Source organism: Borostomias antarcticus (genome assembly GCF_949987555.1).
Source record: "Borostomias antarcticus genome assembly, chromosome: 6".
In the NCBI taxonomy this organism is placed as follows: domain Eukaryota; kingdom Metazoa; phylum Chordata; class Actinopteri; order Stomiiformes; family Stomiidae; genus Borostomias; species Borostomias antarcticus.
In genome coordinates, this window is record NC_140239.1 from 22,435,343 (window position 1) to 22,455,671 (window position 20,329).

At 45.8% G+C, this 20,329-nt stretch overlaps 2 protein-coding genes across 2 annotated transcripts in view; both read left to right on the top strand.

The window, feature by feature from the left end:
* The window catches only part of cnksr3 (cnksr family member 3), a 16,924-nt gene extending 9,808 nt beyond the window's left edge, over positions 1–7,116 (top strand). Inside the window, exons 3-13 of the mRNA XM_084439829.1 lie at positions 56–258; positions 610–697; positions 1,454–1,495; positions 2,476–2,595; positions 2,826–2,885; positions 3,290–3,358; positions 3,634–3,783; positions 4,529–4,638; positions 4,761–4,951; positions 5,065–5,151; positions 5,607–7,116. Of these exons, the coding sequence (XP_084295955.1) occupies positions 56–258; positions 610–697; positions 1,454–1,495; positions 2,476–2,595; positions 2,826–2,885; positions 3,290–3,358; positions 3,634–3,783; positions 4,529–4,638; positions 4,761–4,951; positions 5,065–5,151; positions 5,607–5,932 (1,446 nt within the window). The 3' untranslated portion in view covers positions 5,933–7,116. The remainder of the gene's footprint in view (positions 1–55; positions 259–609; positions 698–1,453; positions 1,496–2,475; positions 2,596–2,825; positions 2,886–3,289; positions 3,359–3,633; positions 3,784–4,528; positions 4,639–4,760; positions 4,952–5,064; positions 5,152–5,606) is intronic.
* A 3,094-nt stretch (positions 7,117–10,210) lies between these two features.
* Positions 10,211–13,197, top strand: ipcef1 (interaction protein for cytohesin exchange factors 1; the record flags this gene model as incomplete). The annotated part of the gene is made up of 8 exons (XM_084440065.1): positions 10,211–10,369; positions 10,670–10,743; positions 11,266–11,337; positions 11,419–11,474; positions 11,859–11,953; positions 12,104–12,272; positions 12,692–12,858; positions 12,995–13,197. 8 exons carry the CDS (start codon positions 10,211–10,213, stop codon positions 13,190–13,192), a joined length of 990 nt encoding a protein of 329 aa, XP_084296191.1. The 3' UTR covers positions 13,193–13,197.
* Between the last annotated feature and the right edge of the window lie 7,132 nt (positions 13,198–20,329).

Genomic DNA, 20,329 nt, shown 5'->3' on the forward strand with positions numbered 1-20,329 from the left:
TTTTAATGTATTTGCATTTCATTTCATTTGTATGATGCTATGATCATGTTATCAGAACTATGGAGTGGAAACCGACAACCTGAAGACCCTGGTGGGTCGCATGAGGGCCGCAAGCAACAACCTCCACAACTCGGCATCGGAACGCAGGAAGAACCCCTCCTATGACGGGAAAAACTCCCACAAGCCCCCCAACGACTTCCTCACTGCTGTGGTAGAGTTGATAGGAGCTGCCAAGAGTCTACTGGCCTGGCTGGACAGGTATGTAGAACACACACACACACTGCCAAATAATGCACGTTATTGGCTATTTTAGTGACACCTGTACATGAATGTTATCTTGTAAGGGTCCTGACTTGAAGAAAGTTTTACAGTCTTGCTGTCAAAACACAGTCTTTCCAACTGAGGTAACTTGATGTGCATCATGCATATTTCCTGTGCTTGTATCAGCTTGAAACGCATTCCAAAGGACTACACAAAAATCTGTACTGACAGACGTACCAGAGCATCTGCCACCTCAAAAAAAAAAACGAGAATGTAGTGTAGGTAAAACGTTCTATCAAGCCTGTCTGTTATGGATATGGAGGTGACTGTGTCCTCCTCTCATGACAGGACTCCTCTGACAGGGGTGAGTGACTTCACTGCAACCAAGAACAGAATCATTCAGCTGGGTCTGGAGCTCACCTCCACCGTACAGAAGGTAGGAGCCTTTCAGCTTCAGGGTTTTACAAAAGACGTTCCATGACGCACTGCATGGTGTACTTACAGGAAAGGTTTTGTGGGTTCGACCCAAGGCAAGACACAAAAGCACAGAGGCCCCTCAGCTGTCTAAAGACGCAGGAGATCCAGACACAGCGAGAGATGACAACTTCATTCCAGGAGATTTTCTATCTGTCAGGATAAGATGACACATTCTACAAGGGGCCCGAATGCAAAACACCTCAGCAGCAGAGCGTATCATTTGTCTACTGCCCTTCAAGGTGGAGCTCATTTTAGCTTAAGATGGGTCCCCACAGAGATAAGAGAGGGGGTTCTGGTTAAACATGCATTTTCACAGCAGAGACCACCTCCAGAATGTCTAGGGCTGCGTTAGGAAGGGATATAGTAGGAGCGCGCTCAGTCAGCGACCCAGTTCGGCTGTCTCCCGCTAAACACACACACCAGGAACGGGATGGAAGCGGTGTCCTCTCCGCCTCGCTGCCCCCTGTAGTTAAGGGACATCCCGCGGAACGGTCGTGCAATTATCCCGTCACCGCGTTCACGGGGGAGCTGTTATTTGAACGGCCGCGCGAGGCACGGCGTGCTCCATGTGGATTCACTCTCAGGATTTTCATTTCTCAAATATTTGCTCACCACCGGTGTTTCTGTCTCTGTTTATACCCTCTGCTCTGCCTCAGAGCTGCATGGTTGGAGCGTGCCACCTCAAGTACATGCTGTATCTCTTCTTTAATTGCAGGACTGCACTGTTTACGAAATGGAGGAGAAGATACTGGAAGTTGTAAGTCGTTCTCCTTTTTTCTCTGGTTTAAACCATCGGTTCATCCCTAGAGATTCCAAATGAATCTCGCACGCATAAAATCTCACATACACGCAAGCGCAACCGTACTCGCACGCGCACGAAAATCGCATAAACACATACTTCCCTTTCCTGTGCTGTGTACGGAGAATACCGCGGGGCTTGTGATGCGGGCTCTCTCTGGTTGCAGGGGAGTTTGTTTACACAGCTCAGTGCGGTGATGGACCACAGAAGCTCTGCTTCCACATCCTGTGTCAGATAACGCTGGCCACACAGTCGGTCACACAGTCAGCTGAGAACGTAACGAGGTGATAATATTGCCGTGGATTAGCAGCGTCCCTTCAAGCCTGACCCGCTGGCTCATTGCATAATGCTTACACAAGGCTGTATCCGGCTCTCACGTAGTCCACGACTCAGGTTCCCTAAGAGGTTTACGTCTGTTTTTTAACGACTAACAACAGGTTCCACAAATAACGACAAAGCTGTGACATCATGCCTTGTAGGAGCGCCCAACCCATTTCCCTAATGACTGAGAACGAGTGGCGCTGTCTTGCTCAACTGTTCCAGTCCATTTAAATTCAATTGGAAAAAGCGTGATAGAGGAAAACAGTGATCATAGAGCGGTCAGAGTATCCTCCTTTAGAAGAACCAAAAGCTGTTGAATGAGCAGATATCTATAAGCATGAGGCACAGTGACCCCCGGGTTAAAAGGTCCCCCCAGGAAACACCAGTCACCAGGAGGCTGCCATTAGGTCTATAGCACGTTGTGAGTCTGTCTCCCTTCCATCTCATGCATCGCCACACAGCATCACAATCAATGAACAATTCACTGAGCGGACATGCCAGATATTCAGTATGAAAGTGCTGTCCATAATAGTGCTGAATGTTTGATTGAATTATTGTCAATATAAAATATAACAGAAATATAAGCCCTATATTTTTCTTCTGTGCGTGTATTTTAGTCACGGTCGCTGAACAGCATCTGTGACCAGACTGTGAGGACCACCTCGGACCCCCTGAAGAGTCAGATGGCCTGTCTGGAGAAGGTTCACATCACCAACATCAGATCTGGAGAGGGACTGGTGAGAATAGACAGAAGGCACAGGCCTCGGTTTACATATCATTTCCAATATTTATCTGTGTTTTATCTTGCGTGGCACAATGGAACCAATGTGCTGTTCCCAAATTGTAAGAATTACTAGAAGAGAGAAGCATTTGAGGGTCTGGCGACAGCTATTATAGCTACAGTATGTAATATATGTAGCTATTCTTTTTTGATTGCTTCTATCTTATCTCTTCCTTTGTCTCTCAGGGGATGTACATCAAATCCACCTACGATGGGCTTCATGTCATCACTGGCACCACAGAGAATGTAGGTACACTGGCTGGTAGTGTTCATCTAAGGTAGTCATCAGAGGTAACAGTAAGGTCAATACTCAGCAGATCTGGTGCAATAAAATCAAATCCTGTATCCGAAATTGATCCGTCTCACCATGTTAGAGGTTACAGTACACAGACTCTAATGAGCAGTTTTAAGGATTCGTCAATAAAAAATAGAAATGGCTCTGATTCCAAATTTTTACGAATCCACCTCCAGATTGAATGACTTCTGAGTGCACGAGCAACTGAATAAATGCTTCCGTTCTTACCGAAGCGAACGTCTGTCAAAACAGGATCGCGTATCAGATCTGGCACGAATTGGCCTTTAGCTGTTACCCTGCGCTCTCTCTCTGCTGTGCTCCGTCTTTGCTCATACGAGACCCCGCTGCTCTTCAGTCTCCCGCAGACAGAACGCACAGGATCCACGCCGGAGACGAGGTCATCCAGGTCAACGGGCAGACAGTGGTAGGTGACCCCTGACCTGTCCGTCCAGACGCGCCGCTGCCGAGCTAAGAAACAGAGAGGGATCACAGGTTTTTTTTGGTTCCCAGTCGCACAGCGCCCGCTGTTACGTCCCAGTGTGAACTGAAGGCTAAGTAGATGATAGATTATGTCACTGCACACAGCACAGTCTAGGGCCGAGGGTGTTGATACAGGTGAGATAGGTGGGTGTTGATGACAGGTGTGGTGGTGGGTGTGGTGGTCTCTCTGATGAGGGCTCTTGTCTGTCGTTGGTCCAGGTGGGCTGGCAGCTGAAGAACCTGGTGGGCAAGCTGAAGGCTGACCCGCAGGGCGTGGTTCTGGTGGTAAAGAAGAGACCGTCAGGCATCTCCTGCAGCTTCGCCCCCGCCCCCCTGAAGAACATGCGCTGGAGACCCCCCCTGGTTCAGGTACAACCTCCACTTCCCCTTGTCACCCCTACCTGTTGATTCAGCTATGGAACTATCCTCAGTCATACCTGTGTGTGCGCGCGTGTGTTTGTATTATCCTGGAGCCGTTGCTATTTGGAGGGAGATCTGACAAGAGAAGACTAGCTCCTCAGCCACCCAGGCCGCTCTGGTGGGTGGGTTGCTGGTTGAACAATGGATGCCTTCTTCCTACTTGTCATACAGGGGAAAAAAAGAATAACACCATGTCCAGGAATTAGCTCGCATTGATGTCCAACGTGTTTGGAAGGTGACTCACGGTCAAAACAATGGGTCTAATGTGAGAGAGTGGGCTTGGGGTTTCTGTTTAGAAACAAGTCCAGGATGTGTGTTGTGGAAAGATTGCATGGAGTTGTTAAATGTCACTAGCCTGCCGGTGTGTTGGTGCGACAACTTATCTTATAGTCCAGCAAGGTCTCTAGTCAAAGTCTAGCCCATCCCTGACTGTTTAACACTGCAGTTTACCTCTTTACTTTACTTCTGTCAAGGCCCTACACCCCACCCAGCCCAAAGGTCTAAGAGGAACAAGAACACATGCCTACATACTTTTACAGATGTTATATTATGCAATTACAGGATCTGAAAAGGACTTTACTCCTGTTTTGGGGAAATATGGGATGCTTTTCTTTCAGGACGGAACACAATAAAAGTACAGTACGTCAGTGAATTTACCAATAAACAAATGTGTATCTGTTGTGTTGTGTATCAGGGCGCCCCAGGTCTTCCTAAGTGTGTCTTGGACGTCCCCACTAAGAAAGAGAAGCCGGGAATTCTGGACTTGTATATCCCCCCTCCCCCAGCGGTGCCCTACACCCCACGGTAAGCACCTGCCAGCCAAACCAGGCGCTTTCACTGACATCTTTTTGCCCATTTATTGAATATTAGACCTTTATCAGCTGAATTTGTCATTTTTTTCTTCCCTTTTCTGTCACTTTCCTAAGAGAGGGGACTAACGTGAGTGCAAGTGTCAAAATGAGACCCAAGTCTCCGAATTCATTTCTGGACAAGGAGGGGAGAAGGCGCTTTACCATTGCGGACTATGAGAACAAGGTCACGGCGTGTCCTCCTCCTGAACCCAGCATCCCGCATGCGTTGGCCCCGCCCCGTCTGAGACAGCGCTCCTCCTCAAGGGGTACGAACACACACACACACACACACACACACACACACTCGCATAATCTCTTTCATCAAGGTCAATGGTACTTGAGGCACAGTTTCTAATCGTGGAATATTTGAACCCCTCAGGTAGACCCCGGCCTGTCTCCATGCCCGTGGACACATGCTTGGGCATGTCCGATTCGTCCTCCAGGCCCTGGCCTCGGGGGAGGAAGGGTAAGCCCACTACACCTGCCAAACACAGCCAAAACAACTCAGCGCCACAGACCTGCTAATCTACATGTTATCAGAATGGGGATTTCACAGCCCCATTACCGCAGCAGAACAAACCCAGGCGGGTTTTTGATCCGCGTGCTTGGAATTTTCACCTGGTTACTCATTAACTTTGGGGATAGCCCTCAGCATAACCACAGTTGATTATTATCACGATTACCTCTCACTTAGCCCATATCCGTTCAGGTTCAACAGGCGCTACACGTGAAATCGCACATTGGTAGCTTGTACTGTAAGAGGAATAAAAATGCAGTTTGTATGAAGCGTCTGTGTAGGTGGTGGTGTATGTATGTGTAAAAGTCGACTGTTAGAGGTGCGTTTGTGCTGGTAGTGTAGGTGACCTATAATGTAGCAGCTACAGTGTGAGGTCCTCAGACGCGTGCTTGTGATCTGTCCAGGGGAGGACATGCTACACCGTTACCTGAGTAATGAGCGGATCGCCGCCATCTCTGAGGAGGCGCCGTGCTTCCCTCTGCCCTACCGGCCCACGGGGGAGCGTCAGCTGGTCCGCGGCGTGGACCACATCCGGGGCAGCCAGTGTTTCATCAACGCCGACCTGCACAACAGCGCCACCATCCCCTACCAGGAAGCCGCCTCCAAAAAGACCCCCACCCCCCCTGCTGCTCATGCTGCTGCCGCCGCCGCTACATCCAAACACCCCTCGTCGAGACACTCCTCCCTGCTGGGGGGCTGGCTGGCCCGTCTCAAGCTGCTGAGTCACTGACGTGTGACCTATAACCCCTCATGAACCCGCTCACCCCTTTGCATTGCCTTACCACAGTGGCTGGGCGCCTCCTCTCAGTATTAGAACTGTCGCTTTGTAACGTTACTGTTGACGCTCCTGGCAACCTACAGGAAATGCTTGGAGATGGAACACTTGACTTCATTTCAACAGTGTGTTGTATGGTGGAACACATTGTTCCATCTCTCACTGCCTTTCAGTTCCTTGAAGTGACACACTGTTTGTTTAGATTCAATATTCCGACAGATACTGATGTTTCCCATTCTTCCTGGAGGAGGTGGAGAAATGTCTGATCTCTGTCTCTTAAGTAAAGTATTATAAAAATTTAAATAAAAAAAGAAACCGTGGGGCCTTTGTTTCTTCTCATCTCCTCTTCACCAAAAGAAGGAGTGCATTCAGGTTTAGGAAACATTTGCTTTGCTTATGTAGGTAAACTACCCAATGTGTAATAATTAAGTTATTAAATGTGTCCAAAAATTGCTGTAAATATGTTTAAATCTTTTTTTTAAAGCTTTTATTTCATTCTCTGTGGACAAATTTATTTTTTATTTTACAGGTGAATTAATACGCCAGGAGGAATTTTATAATACATTTACTGTTACAATGGCTTAGAAAAAATACATGTAGCGGTGGTTTAAAGATATAGTTTGAGGAAAATGTCATTCTTGATTTTTCACTGTTACAAAGAGTGTATGGGCATGTGTAAAGAAAGATGTGTATAGTGTATATATTTTACTGGTCACATTTTAAAAACGTAGGCCTGTATGACTGTGATCTCCCCAACTGGTCTTCAGTAATGCTGGTGTGGCTTACTTTAATTGGAACTATAACAAAAATGTCATGACCAGAACACTAGCTCCTTACCTTGTGCCTTAGTAATGTAGTAATCATACTAAGCACTAGGCAAGAGCAGTGCTGCTCTTTTCAAAGATTAAACCAGTGTGTCTTGTTGACATTTTTATATTTTACAGACCTGGATAGGATAGAAGGTTTCAGTAATGGTTTAATTCGGATGTATTAAATAACTCAAATGGCTTAAATTCGTGATGATCTATGGCAAGTCATTGAATTCAAGACTCAGGAGTAGGCTAGGCTACAGATGACTCAAGTGCTATATAATATGATACCTCTCTGTTGATTTCAACATTGTCTAAACTATCAAATAAAGGTGCAATTCACTTTTGTGCCCTCTTTCCGGTTTTTCTATCATTCCATCAATCTATAATGTAGCCTATAAATAGTAGGTTAAGGCAATGACAATTTCTTTATCATAAAATAGACACAAAAATTTGATAGAACAAGTAAAGATTCAGGACCAAGAAAACCTCGCAGACAAAACAGCCAGTGTCTGAGATGTTTTTGGTTATGAATTGGGGCTCCGGCTAAAGTACCTTATGAAAGATTAAATGTAAGTTCCTCCTGTCAGGTTGAGTGAATTGACCTATCCGGTCTGCAACACAACGGTGACACCTACTGGCTATTGAGGGAAGTTCACGTAAACTACCGCACTGAGATTATCTTATCAGAATCAGAATTCGTTTTATTGCCATGCAATTTTTCAACACACTAGGAATTTGCTTTCGGTCATGGTGCATAACATCGGGGACCACAGGACAGTGGGCAAAGAGCAAGTGCAAAATGCTAGTGCAAATATGGATAAGCTAAGAAAAAAACATAGGTTACAAAAAGTAGTGCGGTCAGTGAGTGTGCAGAATGTAATGTGTATGCGAGTGAAATATTGCCACCGAAAAAGTTGAGATTCGAAAAAGACGAGAAAGACAGAAAAAACAACAGAATGCGATTTTATCTGACACCAACGTGACAGGAAATGTTTTCTCTCTGATAGTCGGCTAGTTGTGTGCTATCTGATCGTTGCCGACTGGGAAAAGTTGAGTCCAAGGATCTTCAAGTCATTGGAGAATGCAAATGATCAAACATTGGTTGCAGCAGGTAAACACGAATCTACGTTACTAGTGAATGAAGCCCGTTTAAAAAATGTGGCAAATTAATCACTCGGTTCCTAACTGTTTTTGTTGTTGTCAATGAATCAGAATCAGTCTATTTATTGTCAGATGTAGTTTTTCAACATACTAGGAATTTGCTTTCGGACGTGGTGCATAACATTGGGACGACATTTGACAGGGTGCAGGGACGAGACAGGACTGTGCAAAGACAGGACAGTGCAAAGGGCGAGTACAAAATGCTAATGCATAAAAAAACAAGAAAGGGATAAGCTAAGAGATAAGAATAATATACTAAGAGATAAGAATAATACAAAAGTAGTGCGGTCAGTGTAGACTATAGTATGTAGAGTGTAATGTGTGAGTGCGGTGTGTCCTATACAACCAGGTCGTGTGTGTGTGTGTGTGCGTGCGTGCGTGCGTGCGTGCGTGTGTGTGTGGCATGATATGTGAGTGCGGTTCGTCCAATGCAGAACATTCAGGTCATGCGCAAGTGTCAAGACAGTGTCTCTCAGCACTGGTGCCTGAGTCCGTGGTGGAGCGGTTGGGGTTGGGTCAGAGGGGGACCTTGTTGAAGAGGCTGATGGCCGTGGGGAAGAAGCTGCCCCTGTGGCCTGCAGACATGGTCCTGATGGACCGCAGCCTCCTGCCTGAGGGGAGTGGCACAAAGAGATTGTGGCCGTGGTGGGAGGGGTCGGCTGCAATCTTCCTGGCCCTCTTCAGGTCCTGGAGCTGTGCAGGACCAGGAGGGAGGGCAGGTTGCAGCCGATCACCTTCTCGGTGGATCGGATGACGCGCTGCAGTCTGGCCCTGTCCTTGGCTGTAGCTACGGGGTACCAGATGGTGATGGAGGAGGTGAGGACGGACTCGATGGAGGTGTAGTAGAGTACCATCATTTCCTTTGGTAGTCTGAATTTCTTCAGCTGCCTCAGGACGTACATCCTCTAATGTGCCTTCTTCGCGATGGAGCTGGTGTTTAGCTGCCATTTGAGGTCCCTGGAGATAGTGGTGCCCAGGAAGTGGAAGGAGTCAACAGTGGACACTGCGGTGTCAATCAATGTGATGGGGGGGGGGGGCTAGTCTGCCATCATCTCTAGTGTCTTGAAAGCGTTGCGCTCTAGGTTGTTTTGGCTGCACCAGGACAGCAGCTGGTCAATCTCCCACCTGTAGGCGGACTCATCTCCCTCAGAGATGAAAACGAGGGTGGTGTCATTCGCAAACTTCAGGAGCTTGACGGACTGGTGGCTGGAGGTGCAGCTGTTGGTGTTCAGGGAGAAGAGTAGGGGGGAAAGGACGCAGCCCTGGGGGGAGCCGGTGCTGATGGACCTGGAGTTGGAGATGTTTTTGCCCGGCTTCACATGCTGTTTCCTGTTGGACAAGAAGTCAGTGATCCACCTGCAGGTAGTCGGGCACATGCAGCTGGGAGAGCTCGTACTCCAGTGTGGGCGGGAGGATGGTGTTGAAGGCAGAGCTGAAATCCACAAACAGAATCCTGGCGTAGGTGCCTGTGTGTTTCAGATGCTGTAAAATGTACTGAAGGGTCATGTTTACTGCGTCGTCCACAGACCTGTTTGCTCTGTAGGCGAACTGCAATGAAGGAGAACTTGGCAGTATCATTTGATATTTTCCTCACCACCAGTTTGAATCCTAAATTTAAGTTAAGTCTCTTCAATAGGACAGTGTTCTTTGGCTTTATTGATCTCTTGCATTTGAACGTCTTAGATATTGAATATGGTTTGCAAATGCTGCTCAATGCATACTCTAAAATGTGCAACTCATGAGAAACAATCTATCACACAAGAGTGGTATAAGCCAACACAATGAGTCAGAAATGTGAAACAGGATGCAGTGAGGAGAGTGGGGTGTGTGTCTGTGTGTGTGTGTGTCGGTGTGTGTGTGTGTGTGTGCATACGTGTGAGCGTGTGTGAGCATGTGTGGTGACTCGGTGGAGGTGTTTATGTATGCTACAGTGCCTGTATATTTGCTGCCTTTGTCTGTCTGTCTCATCTGTCACTGTGAGCTGCAGTGGGCGAAGGCTGTAGTACGATGCTGAGAAGCTTCTCTGGGGTGTCTCATCTTTTGTTCATCACTTTCTGTCTCAAGCTCCCCTGGCACCATACAACCAGGACTGGTGTTGGAGGTAAGCTTCTACATTTTAGAAGTAGGCTAGTAGATTGGAATTGACTCAGTTTGATATAGCCTTTAAGGATGCCTTTGTTGGTGTGAATGTCCATTTTGTCTGTGCAGTTGGCTGTTTGCATATGCTGGAGGTCATGTATCTCTGGTAGGTGGTGCAGCCATGAGTAGGCGGAAGGTCTCTGTGAAGGAGCTGGGTCAGGCAGACCTTCAAGGCTGGCTTTACAGGAAGAAGGAAGGCAAAGGCTTCCTGGGGAGCAAATGGAAGAAGTACTGGTTTGTTCTCCAGAGGACCTCCCTGTACTGGTACAGCTGCGAGATGGTAAATCGGCCTGTTGTGACGATGAGGGGAAGCTATAGCAGACTTTGTGACGATGAGGGAAGCTATAGCAGACTTTGTGACCATGAGGGAAGCTATAGCAGACTTTGTGAGACTTTCCACAGTTACTTCACCTTTGTCATATACTTTTAGACACTTTAAATGAATTAAGAAAGAGTGTTGTATCAAAGTTAATACTGAGTTGTGGACCTTTTCCTAGCAGCGTACCTCAAACCATATTTCACTCTATTCTTGTCACATCAGCATGTTCTCTTTATTTCTCTGTCACCTATCTCATTACAGGCCGAGAAAGCAGATGGATACATCAACCTAGCAGACTTCACCATCAACCAGGCCAAAGAGTGCAGGAAGAAGCAGTAAATTCAATTTGGGTCTCAGGAAACTATAGCATGCGTGGGGTCTAACCTCAGGGGCTGGACTCTCTAGTGGCTGGACGTTCCAGTGCAATGAAGTTCCACTTAAAAGTTCAAGAGTTTACTGTTTACATACATACACTGATGTGCTGTTCAAGTAAGATGTGAACCATAGGAATTACATGGATCCTAAAGCGTGACGGGCTCATCTGAAAGCTTGCTACAGTACTTGCTTGCTGGTAGCTGATGCATGTAGTCACAGGGAATGGTTTACATACTGTTAATGCGGTACTTTAACACTCTAAACTTAACTCTTAACACTTTCACTTCCCTTTGGGTCAGATTTATGTGAAACACTGTTGACCTCATTGCATGGCGTCACTCTTCCTTTACGAACAGTTCTACCTATGAAAGTTCACAGCTGAACCGTACCCAGCTGAATGGGCTCCTACTGTCACGTTTATAGTCATGTTTATCAATGTACACTCACTGTCCCAACTAAATGTGAGGACATCTGTGTTTCAGTGCTATGAAGGCCAGCCATCCACAGATTGTGACACTCTTCTTGGCAGCGGAGACACTGCTGGAGATGAACAAGTGAGTGTGAAAGAGAGAGGAAATGGTTTTAGAAAGTGATTGACGACCTGCTGAACAAGACGTTGCTGTTCCTGTCTATAGGTGGCTGGTTAAACTCTCAGCCGTCGCCACAGAGTCATCAGAGAAGAACAGCGGAGGTAAAGACCTCTCTCTCTCTCTCTCTCTCTCTCTCTCTCTCTCTCTCTCTCTCTCTCTCTCTCTCTCTCTCTCTCTCTCTCTCTCTCTCTCTCCCTCCCTCCCTTGTGGTTAGAGTGGTACCTAATGCCTCCTTCCTTGGCACTCAGCATCAAGGGTTGAATTAGGGATAAGTCCATGTGACATAATAGCAAGGAGAGGAGATGGGCTCCTGCCCTATGAGCCACTAGGCTCGAGAGCCATTGGTTCTTAAGGCTACTTATACAGTGTATATATATATAATGATCTATCTCAGGTATTATCATTCTGTTAGGCTAATGGATCATGCTGCCATGGTTTATTCTGTCTGTCTGTCTGTCTGCCTGTCTGTCTGTCTGTCTGTCTAGAGTGCTACAGTGAAGAGAGTGACCAAGAGCAGGAAGAGTCAGTGGAGGCGTTGCGTCATCTCTACTCCGAGCAGCTCACTACAGACTCTGTGGACGTGAGTGATCTCTGCCCCCACTAGACTTCCGCCTTTTTCAGGCCTCCCTTTGTCCTCCGCCATGAGTCGCGACTCAGCCCCGAATGCTGAGGTGCGAATCCAACCGCGGCGATGTCAATAACCGCGTGTGCCGCCGCCTGCATCCCCCAGGGAGACGTCCCCCCGCCCCGCTCCACGTCGTCCCCCTGTCGCACCACCGTCCCTGCCTCCGCCCCCGCCAGCATCGTGACGTCAGAGAGCAGCGAGGCCCTGGCCACGGGACAGACAGAGACTCCTCCTCCTGACGGGGTGGGAGGAGCCCAGGAGGGGCCGCCGCAGGGTGAGCTGCCGTCGGCGCTCCAGGGCTGCTGTCCACTCTGACTTCCTGGTGCACCGAGACTCTCTTCCCTCTGACCCTAACACACCTGATATGCTTAACCATGTCTGAGTAGCTAATTGGTAGAATCGGTTGTGTTAGGTTGGGGCAAGCGATTTTCATGTCAACATGTTGGGCGTCTCCCTTTACATGTATCACACAGGTAGTGAACAACAGGTCAGGTCATAAACAGGTCCAGCCAGAGAGGGATGGGCACACCTAGACACCTTATGACCATCTCTATCTATGTCATTTGGTGTGGATGGGCACTGAAAAATACTTGGGGTAGCCACCATTAGTGAATAAGATTACACTACAATACAGTATAGTGATAAGTCAAGTCACATGTTGTGAATGTTTTTGAATTTGTTACTGAACTCTAGAGGGCACATGTGATGAAATGGAGAGACTGTACATCCATCTGAAGCAGATGAGATTATCTCATATTGGCCAGCCCCAACCCTCCAGGGCATCGCTCTTTAGTTTCTGCAAAAACTACATCATGAATGACAAGCTGCATCTGGTCAGGACCCTCAACAGCACTTTAAAGGTACGTAACTCATGATGTCAGCATCGTTTTCATAATTTTCATGGCTGTCTGTGAGTGAGAGACAGAGAGAAGATGTTGTTAGAGAAGAAGAAGGCTTAGTTTCATATCAGGTTTATGTTTTCCTTGTGTGCTATAGTCAAAAGAAGCAGACCTGTTGGCCCTTGAACAGGTGCTGGAAGACCCTACTCTCACCGCTCTCAAACATCGCCAGTGGAAGGTTTGCAACGTGTTACTGTTGCAAGAGATCACCCAACGCAAAGCACCTGGAGGGGGCAGTAGAGAGCTGCCTTTCAGGCCTCACAAGCCAGCCTGTGTTGCTGAGACCAGTGTGTGAGGAGGAGAGGGAAAAAGTTGTCTAAAGGCTTTTGGGGAGAAAACAGAGACTGCTCAAACACAATGTGATAGCTCATTGTATATTTGACCAAGGTGGTTCCTGAGATCTTCAGCTCATGTGGAGATTTGCCTTTAGTTTAAGAACAGTTACATACTGTTGGAAGATATTTTAAATCTTTAAATTATTATAGTTTAAGTTGTGCTTTTAATTTTAGTTGTACAGTAAAACGTATTATTATTGTGGGCTTGGAGAGTGTGATGCCCTTCTCCTGTTCATAGATTACACTGTATCTCATGGGTTTAGCATAGGGTTTTATTTTTGTATGGATTTTTTCTTGTCATCTTCATCACTGCTTGGTTTCCTGGACAGAGGGTTAAGTCGGTTTCTAAGAGGCACACCTTTATGAATACTCATTTTGTTATGAATGTATTAATGTCACATCACTGGGTCTTGAATGCAACTATTTTGGCAAGGAAGTAATTCTATGATGAACCATCATGTTTTAATTTCTATATTTCAATAACTTATAGTAAATGTCAATTTGTATTTAAATTTATTGATTTTTATTTTTAATCCAGTTTCAAGTAACACATTTTGTAGCAATTGCACATAGAATAGGTCTATATGCAAATTAAAATACTGCAAATAAATGTTATGGCTGTATATATATATATATATATATATATATAATGGTCTTGATGTCCTTGAAGAGTTAACAGAATCAAAGACTTAACAAATGGCAGGCAGGCTGTTGTGACTTGTAGACCCCAATGTTTCATACAGGGTAGCCTGCTTCTGGCACCCATTACAGCTGCTTATCCTTGTATGAAGCCGTTTTCACACTCTGACATCCGTATTAAAGCACACCATCTGCAGTCACCACAGAATGTTTAGTCTTGTAAAGAAACGGCATATGAATGCACAAAACTCCTCAAAAAAGTTTTGTGAATGAAGTTGACAGAAAGTAGCTTGCAAGGCGCAGATGATAACTTGCCATCTGTTGCCTGCTTTTGTGTCTAAGCACAAAGACGACTTGGCTGTGCTGGCTGCCTCCCTGTCAAGCCCAGCCCTGACACCAGCTAATTTGAATGAGAATCGAGGAAAGGGAGATTTTTTCACTCTCTTACCACTTGAGGTCCCTAGGCAGCCTGTGGGAGGGTTGGTGAGGAAACACTAATATCTCTCCTCTCAAGGCCTCGGGGGAACTAAGCCTGCGATGGTTCGAAGGTAAACGGAACATAACCATGTTTGCCGGGCAGTTTTCTGGTAATGTTATTCTATGTGCCTCCCCTTAGGACCAGTAGCCTACACACTATCTCCTGCCGAGGTCATACAGAAGATAGAGAGAGAGAAGCTGCAGAAGAACATGTTGGTGAGCCAGCTGTTATGACACGCCACTGTGTGATGATGTTTAATAACAAGACTTTCAAACCGACTATAAATTTGATTGTTTCCGTTTGTGTGTGGTCTTGGTGAGTATAAGAAGTGCTGGATGGGTTGCCATAGCAGAACACCATCGCATAGGTAGCAGAGGGCGGTACAGAGCGAGACACAGACCACCTAATAGTTCAAAGGCAAAATATCAAAAGAATTAGCTTGGTTTCATTTCAGGCAGCAGGCCCTGCAGTATCACAACGCTATAGTGGGCTCCAATGTGTAGAACAGAATCTCCTCTTTCTGAACTATCTCTGATGATAATGTCTTAAAAAAGAATTTATACATGAGAATATTTGAGAGCATCTCTGTCTGCAAACCATTGTTCTGCATGAGCACATTCTGCAATACTAGTTATATATACTAGGGCTATGCATATTTATCAGTCACAGACTTCCATTCAACTACGTATATAGCGCTTAATGTAAACAGCAAGTTTAATGTTGCACCCATTAATGCAGATCAGAGCTACCCAGTCACATACATGCAGACACACACACACACACACGTGATGGGACATGCAATATATCTGGTCCATCAGTATAGTCAGTTTAATGATGGATACTTTCAACAATCCACACATACATTATTCTATATCATGGTTGCCTGATTCATTGGGGTAGTATTCCCTTTCCCAAAGCATTCTCATTATGTCAATCTTATTTTGCTGTATGAGCAAGTAAGTATTGAAACATTAAATAATTAAAATAATGATTATTATAAACAATTATAAATAATTAGTATTGTACACTGTGAGAAAAATATGTGGGCTAAAATAACCTGTGAGGCCATGCCAATGTGAAGAAAATATGTTCTTCATATTTGTATGGGAATATGATTTGAATCCACCGTCTTGAATGCCTCTAGCCAGGGATCCTAAAGGGCATGCGGAAGGTATCGGTTTCTTTTCCTGGTGATGTTCAGTAAGTTAATGAACATGGCCTATTATGCCCATATCCCCTCCCTGCTATGAAGATATGATCTTGGGCTCATCATAGAGACTGCTCTGTGTTCAGGGAAGTCAAACCCTATGAGCTCCGTCAGTCGTTCGTCTTTGTGCTGATGTAGAGTAACTTGGATGTTGCTCAGATGACAGTGTCACACATTCCTCAGAGAGCTTGTGGCTTAGCTGTGGGGTCAGATGGACTAGGCTGCTCTCTTCAAACCGCAGCGAGGAGGCAGTTACTACTCGGAACAAGCATCCAACAACAACATTCTTGCATTCTTTTTGTCCCATCTAAAAATAAAAGCGACAAAGAGGACATTCTTGGATGATTTTAGGCAGTTTAATTTCAACTTCACATGCAATGGCCAATATTTTATCACATCTAAGGTTGTAATAGACAATCACCATTCACTTTTAGACAGTGCAAGGGGCTCCTTTGTGGCCCAGGTGGTCTTCAATGTAAATGATCATAACGCATGCACTGCAAGCATTTATGAAGGGGACTGTAGGCTTCCCCTCCTCGGCACAGGAAGTATCCCCAGAGAGACCCTCTTCGATCTGGCCTCATCCTCTCAGTCAGTATCTCTGGTGATGGTGTTTCCGCCTCACTGGATACAGATGAATATTAATGCTGATTGTCCCTGTGTGCCTTCTGCCCACGGCCAGACTGGATCCCCCACCAGCCACACATGGCTCTCCTCTCACTGTCTTTCTATATCTGAAATGATTACATTTCTCCCCCGTTTGAGAGAAATTGTATCTGATGCCCTTTGGCAGTAATTAAGTGGTGTGGGGTGTTCGGCGTTTCCATTAAAAGCAAAGTTATCGTATCAGACGCCGTGGAGAATTCTCTATGGCGTTCAGGCAATAACCATGAGCTCCAGTGATATCTATAACAACTTCTGTGGCCCACTGGGCAGGGTACATGTATACAGTACATACTGAAATATGCGTGCTGCTGAATGAATAGGGGCCTGTCAATGCCAAGGGGATGTCACTGAAGGCTCTATATGCTAAAGGAGTACAAGACTACTTCCCTAATACTGACAATTGGCTTGGGGCTAAAACACAAGTGTAATGCATCCGTCTATCACCAGGGTGGATTCTTGAGAGGTGTACAAAGGGAGTGGATGAACCATAAGATTGGTTCTGTAATCTTCAGTCCATGAGGCTCCTGGTCTCTCAGGATAGGATAAGGGAGGATAAGTGGCCCACTCATGAGCGAACCCTGCTCTGCTTTGCTCCACTCTGGGCCAATGCCCACTACCTCTCACCCCTCACCTTCCCCTGGGAAACTGCGCTGGAAATAAAAAACGTGAGCCCAGGTGGACACCCACAGGCTTTCATATTCCAGCCCAGGGAGAGGGGTGTGAGAGGGGGGTATGAGGGAGAGGGGTGTGAGAGGGGGGTATGAGGGAGAGGGGTGTGAGAGGTGTAGATGAGGGGGAGGAGAGGGAAATGCCAGGGAATGGACAGATGGAGGTTTGTTGTATCTGGTGCTGAGGTGGACACTAGCCTTTCGCTAGTATGAGGAGTATAACACGTTTCTATTCACTTACCCTGTAGTGATAAGAAATAAACAGCAGTGCAAACAAAATCCATTCAAATCAAATCCCATTCCTTTGCTTTTATTTAATGAAGACAACAAACCGGAAGATTATTTGGCTCCTCTGTGAGCAATGTTGCAAGCTTGTTGAGGAAGATCAAAATTGAATCGGAACCAGGTCTCTCACTTAGCAGATTACCAGAGCTTCATGACTTAGAATGTGTTTACAAGGCTAGTGTGTATGCTTCCCTTCTTTTTTCAGCACAAATCAAATGAGAACATTCTTATATTACACTTAAAATTGATTTGCTGCAGTTCTGCAAGAGCTAGTTTGTGGTTACATGGTGTCATTTATTACACCCATGTCAAACAGCTGGAGTATATCTTGTCAATACAGTGCCAATATACTGGTGATTATATAGGCCTAAGGGTAAGCTAAACGGAAAAACATGTCCTAGGAGACTGCTAATGCATCATCATTAAGCTGTCTATAATGCAAGAGCAGCCTACAGCTCGTCCACATCATATTCTTACTTATTTCATAATTATGTAACAGCGTCAGTCAGACGGGGGTGTGGTTTCCACCTAAACAACTTCACGATGACCGCGCTTTGTGTGGAGAGGAGAGACTGATGCGCGTTCTACTGTACAACAGTCAAGGGAGACCGTGCGCACGGCAATACGATTCAGCAAGTCAGACAGCACACCAGCGAGTTATAACGTGTCAATAGATACTGAAGAAATTGTGGAGTAGCCTACGATTGAAGAAGTTTGGTGAGTAGAATGTTTTTATTGAGACATTTCTCCTACCTGAAACGGTGTAGGCTACAGTGTAGAACAGCCTACTCCACAGGCTACTTTGGGGAAACGTTAGCTTTATCTATCCTGATTCATAGTTGGAAGTAGTCGATTCACACTCCTGTCTCGATTCACATTATGTCCACCTTCACACCGATGTAAAAGATACGTTTGATTAAACTATCTGGATAGTCCATACTGTCTTAAATAATACTTTTATCTACAAACTCTAAGGTTAGTAACTTCGCGCTACTGATGCACGTGCCGTTCCTGTGCCTCTCTTGACAGCTGTTTCATAATTCAGCGGAAGACATAGTGAGTAGAATTAAACTGATATAAATTGTAATTGTGTAGGCTAATAAGAAAGTCTGTATTTTGTTCCACTAATTCCCATTCACGAAATCCTCAAATGTAAGCCATAAGAGCAGAAGATGAGCAGAAGATGTTCTTTGCAAGGCTTCAAACGGCTTTGAAGACTGCTCTTTGCAAGCTTACAGTGTGGGTCTGATTTGACTGCAGCTGTTGCCAAGTGTGTTACCTTTATCTTTATGGATGAATTTACCGTACAGTAGGGCCTAGTCTATGTTTCTATGACCTGTTGAACACATTATCATTCATCCTCCTCACTGCTGCCTAAAACACCTGCTGTCCTTTGTCCCTTCCACTCACTGAACCATTCACATAAAAAAGAGCAGGATGGGTTAGGTGTTACCTCACATACAGTTTCATTCTCACCCTTACCTGTGTGTATTGCCATACCATATGAAGACCAGGACCATACCATGCTTGTTGCCATCTGATTTCTCCTCACTGATTTACACAGATCAAGAAATCTACTTCATGTTGGCCATAAAACAGTCTCTATTCATCATCTATTAAAAAGGCTTGAACCGCCCCCCCCCCCCCCCCCCAAGGTGCCTTTGTTGTGGTGGAAGTGGTGCAGCCGAGTGTGTGGGCCTCGGGCAGACCAAAGAGCACACTAAAGGTCCACAGGAGTCCTGGAGTGTGTCGGTAAGCAGCGCGAACGCTGCGCCACACCACAGGGAGACTGCTGATGGACACAAAGAGAGCTCTGTCATAGTAACCCAACCCCATAGTAACCACTCCACTGCCTCTTATCCATCTGAGAAACTGCACACACATGCACGCTCACACACACACACACACACCCTTTTATTGGTGATGCTGCTGGCTGCACCATACTGTGGGTTTAATTAGAGGATCAGTCTGTATAACTCAAGAGGATGTTTCGAGAGACGGTTCAGCACCGTGGTAAGACGGATTTGTCATAGTACAATTAGCAAAAACAGTTACTATGGATGATTCTGAGTCCATTCATTTCTAAAAGAAATCTGATATCAGTGCTACTTTGGAGTAGCTAATGTACCTTGTGAATTGGTTGATGTTATCTGTTGTTCGCAGCCCAGTGGACTCAGTGTTTGACTGCAGTTGAGCATGAGTCCAGACCTTTACCATCTGGTTATCTGGAAGCATACCTGGCTGGCTCAACTGGGAGCACGGGCCCAGGTCTGCCTAATGACGGTGGTTCACCATGATTATTGTTGTAAGATTATAAGCATATGGCGGTCTACCATACTGCTTAATGCGGCACACCGTCCAATAATACACTACTGACTTGTGTCCAGATACAGTGGCAGTTAAGCTTTGGACTGACAAGTTGGTTTTCTGACAGCGTTCAGCTTTCACTGTGAAGTAAATCTCTGCCTCACTGCACTTATGTCAAATTATTGTTATTGTTGTGGGAAAATTTGACCCACCTTTGTTATGTCTGCATTTTGCTCGCGACCAAAGAAATATTATGATGAAACACGACCCAGCGGATAGGGTTCTCTCTGCAGCGAGGATGGCTTTAAACGTCCAACTTCCCATTTGGGAGTTTTGTTTTCCTGCAGTCCAACAAAATTAGTTTGGACAATGGACAGTGATAGAACGTTATGACTGTCATGGAAACGTCATTAACCCTGTTCTGATGTGCCCTTACCTGGCCTCAGAGGGTCATGCATTGAGACTTTACTTTCTCTTGCCCTTTTATTTGATGGTCATTTGCATCCCCCAGTCCAACGGGTTATGACCTCAGTGACCATATGGTCAGTGACCGTACTGCATCCCTTTTACACACTCACACTTAATGAGAGTTTGCATTTCCAAAGCCAGTCAACATTTGAGTGTTGAATGTTGATGGAGAGGTCTCAAGTCTTGCGGTTGCCCTATTAGTTGACAGTTCAGCGACAATGGTGGCGTGACTGTTCACTGTTGGGAAGGACGACTAACTTGTCCAAATGGTTCTTTGTGTCCACCAGGTAACAACAGCTCATCCTAGATCAATAGTCATTAGTCATGCCTCTGATTAGTGAAATGGACAATGGTAGCTTCTCAAAGGTGACCAGGTTGT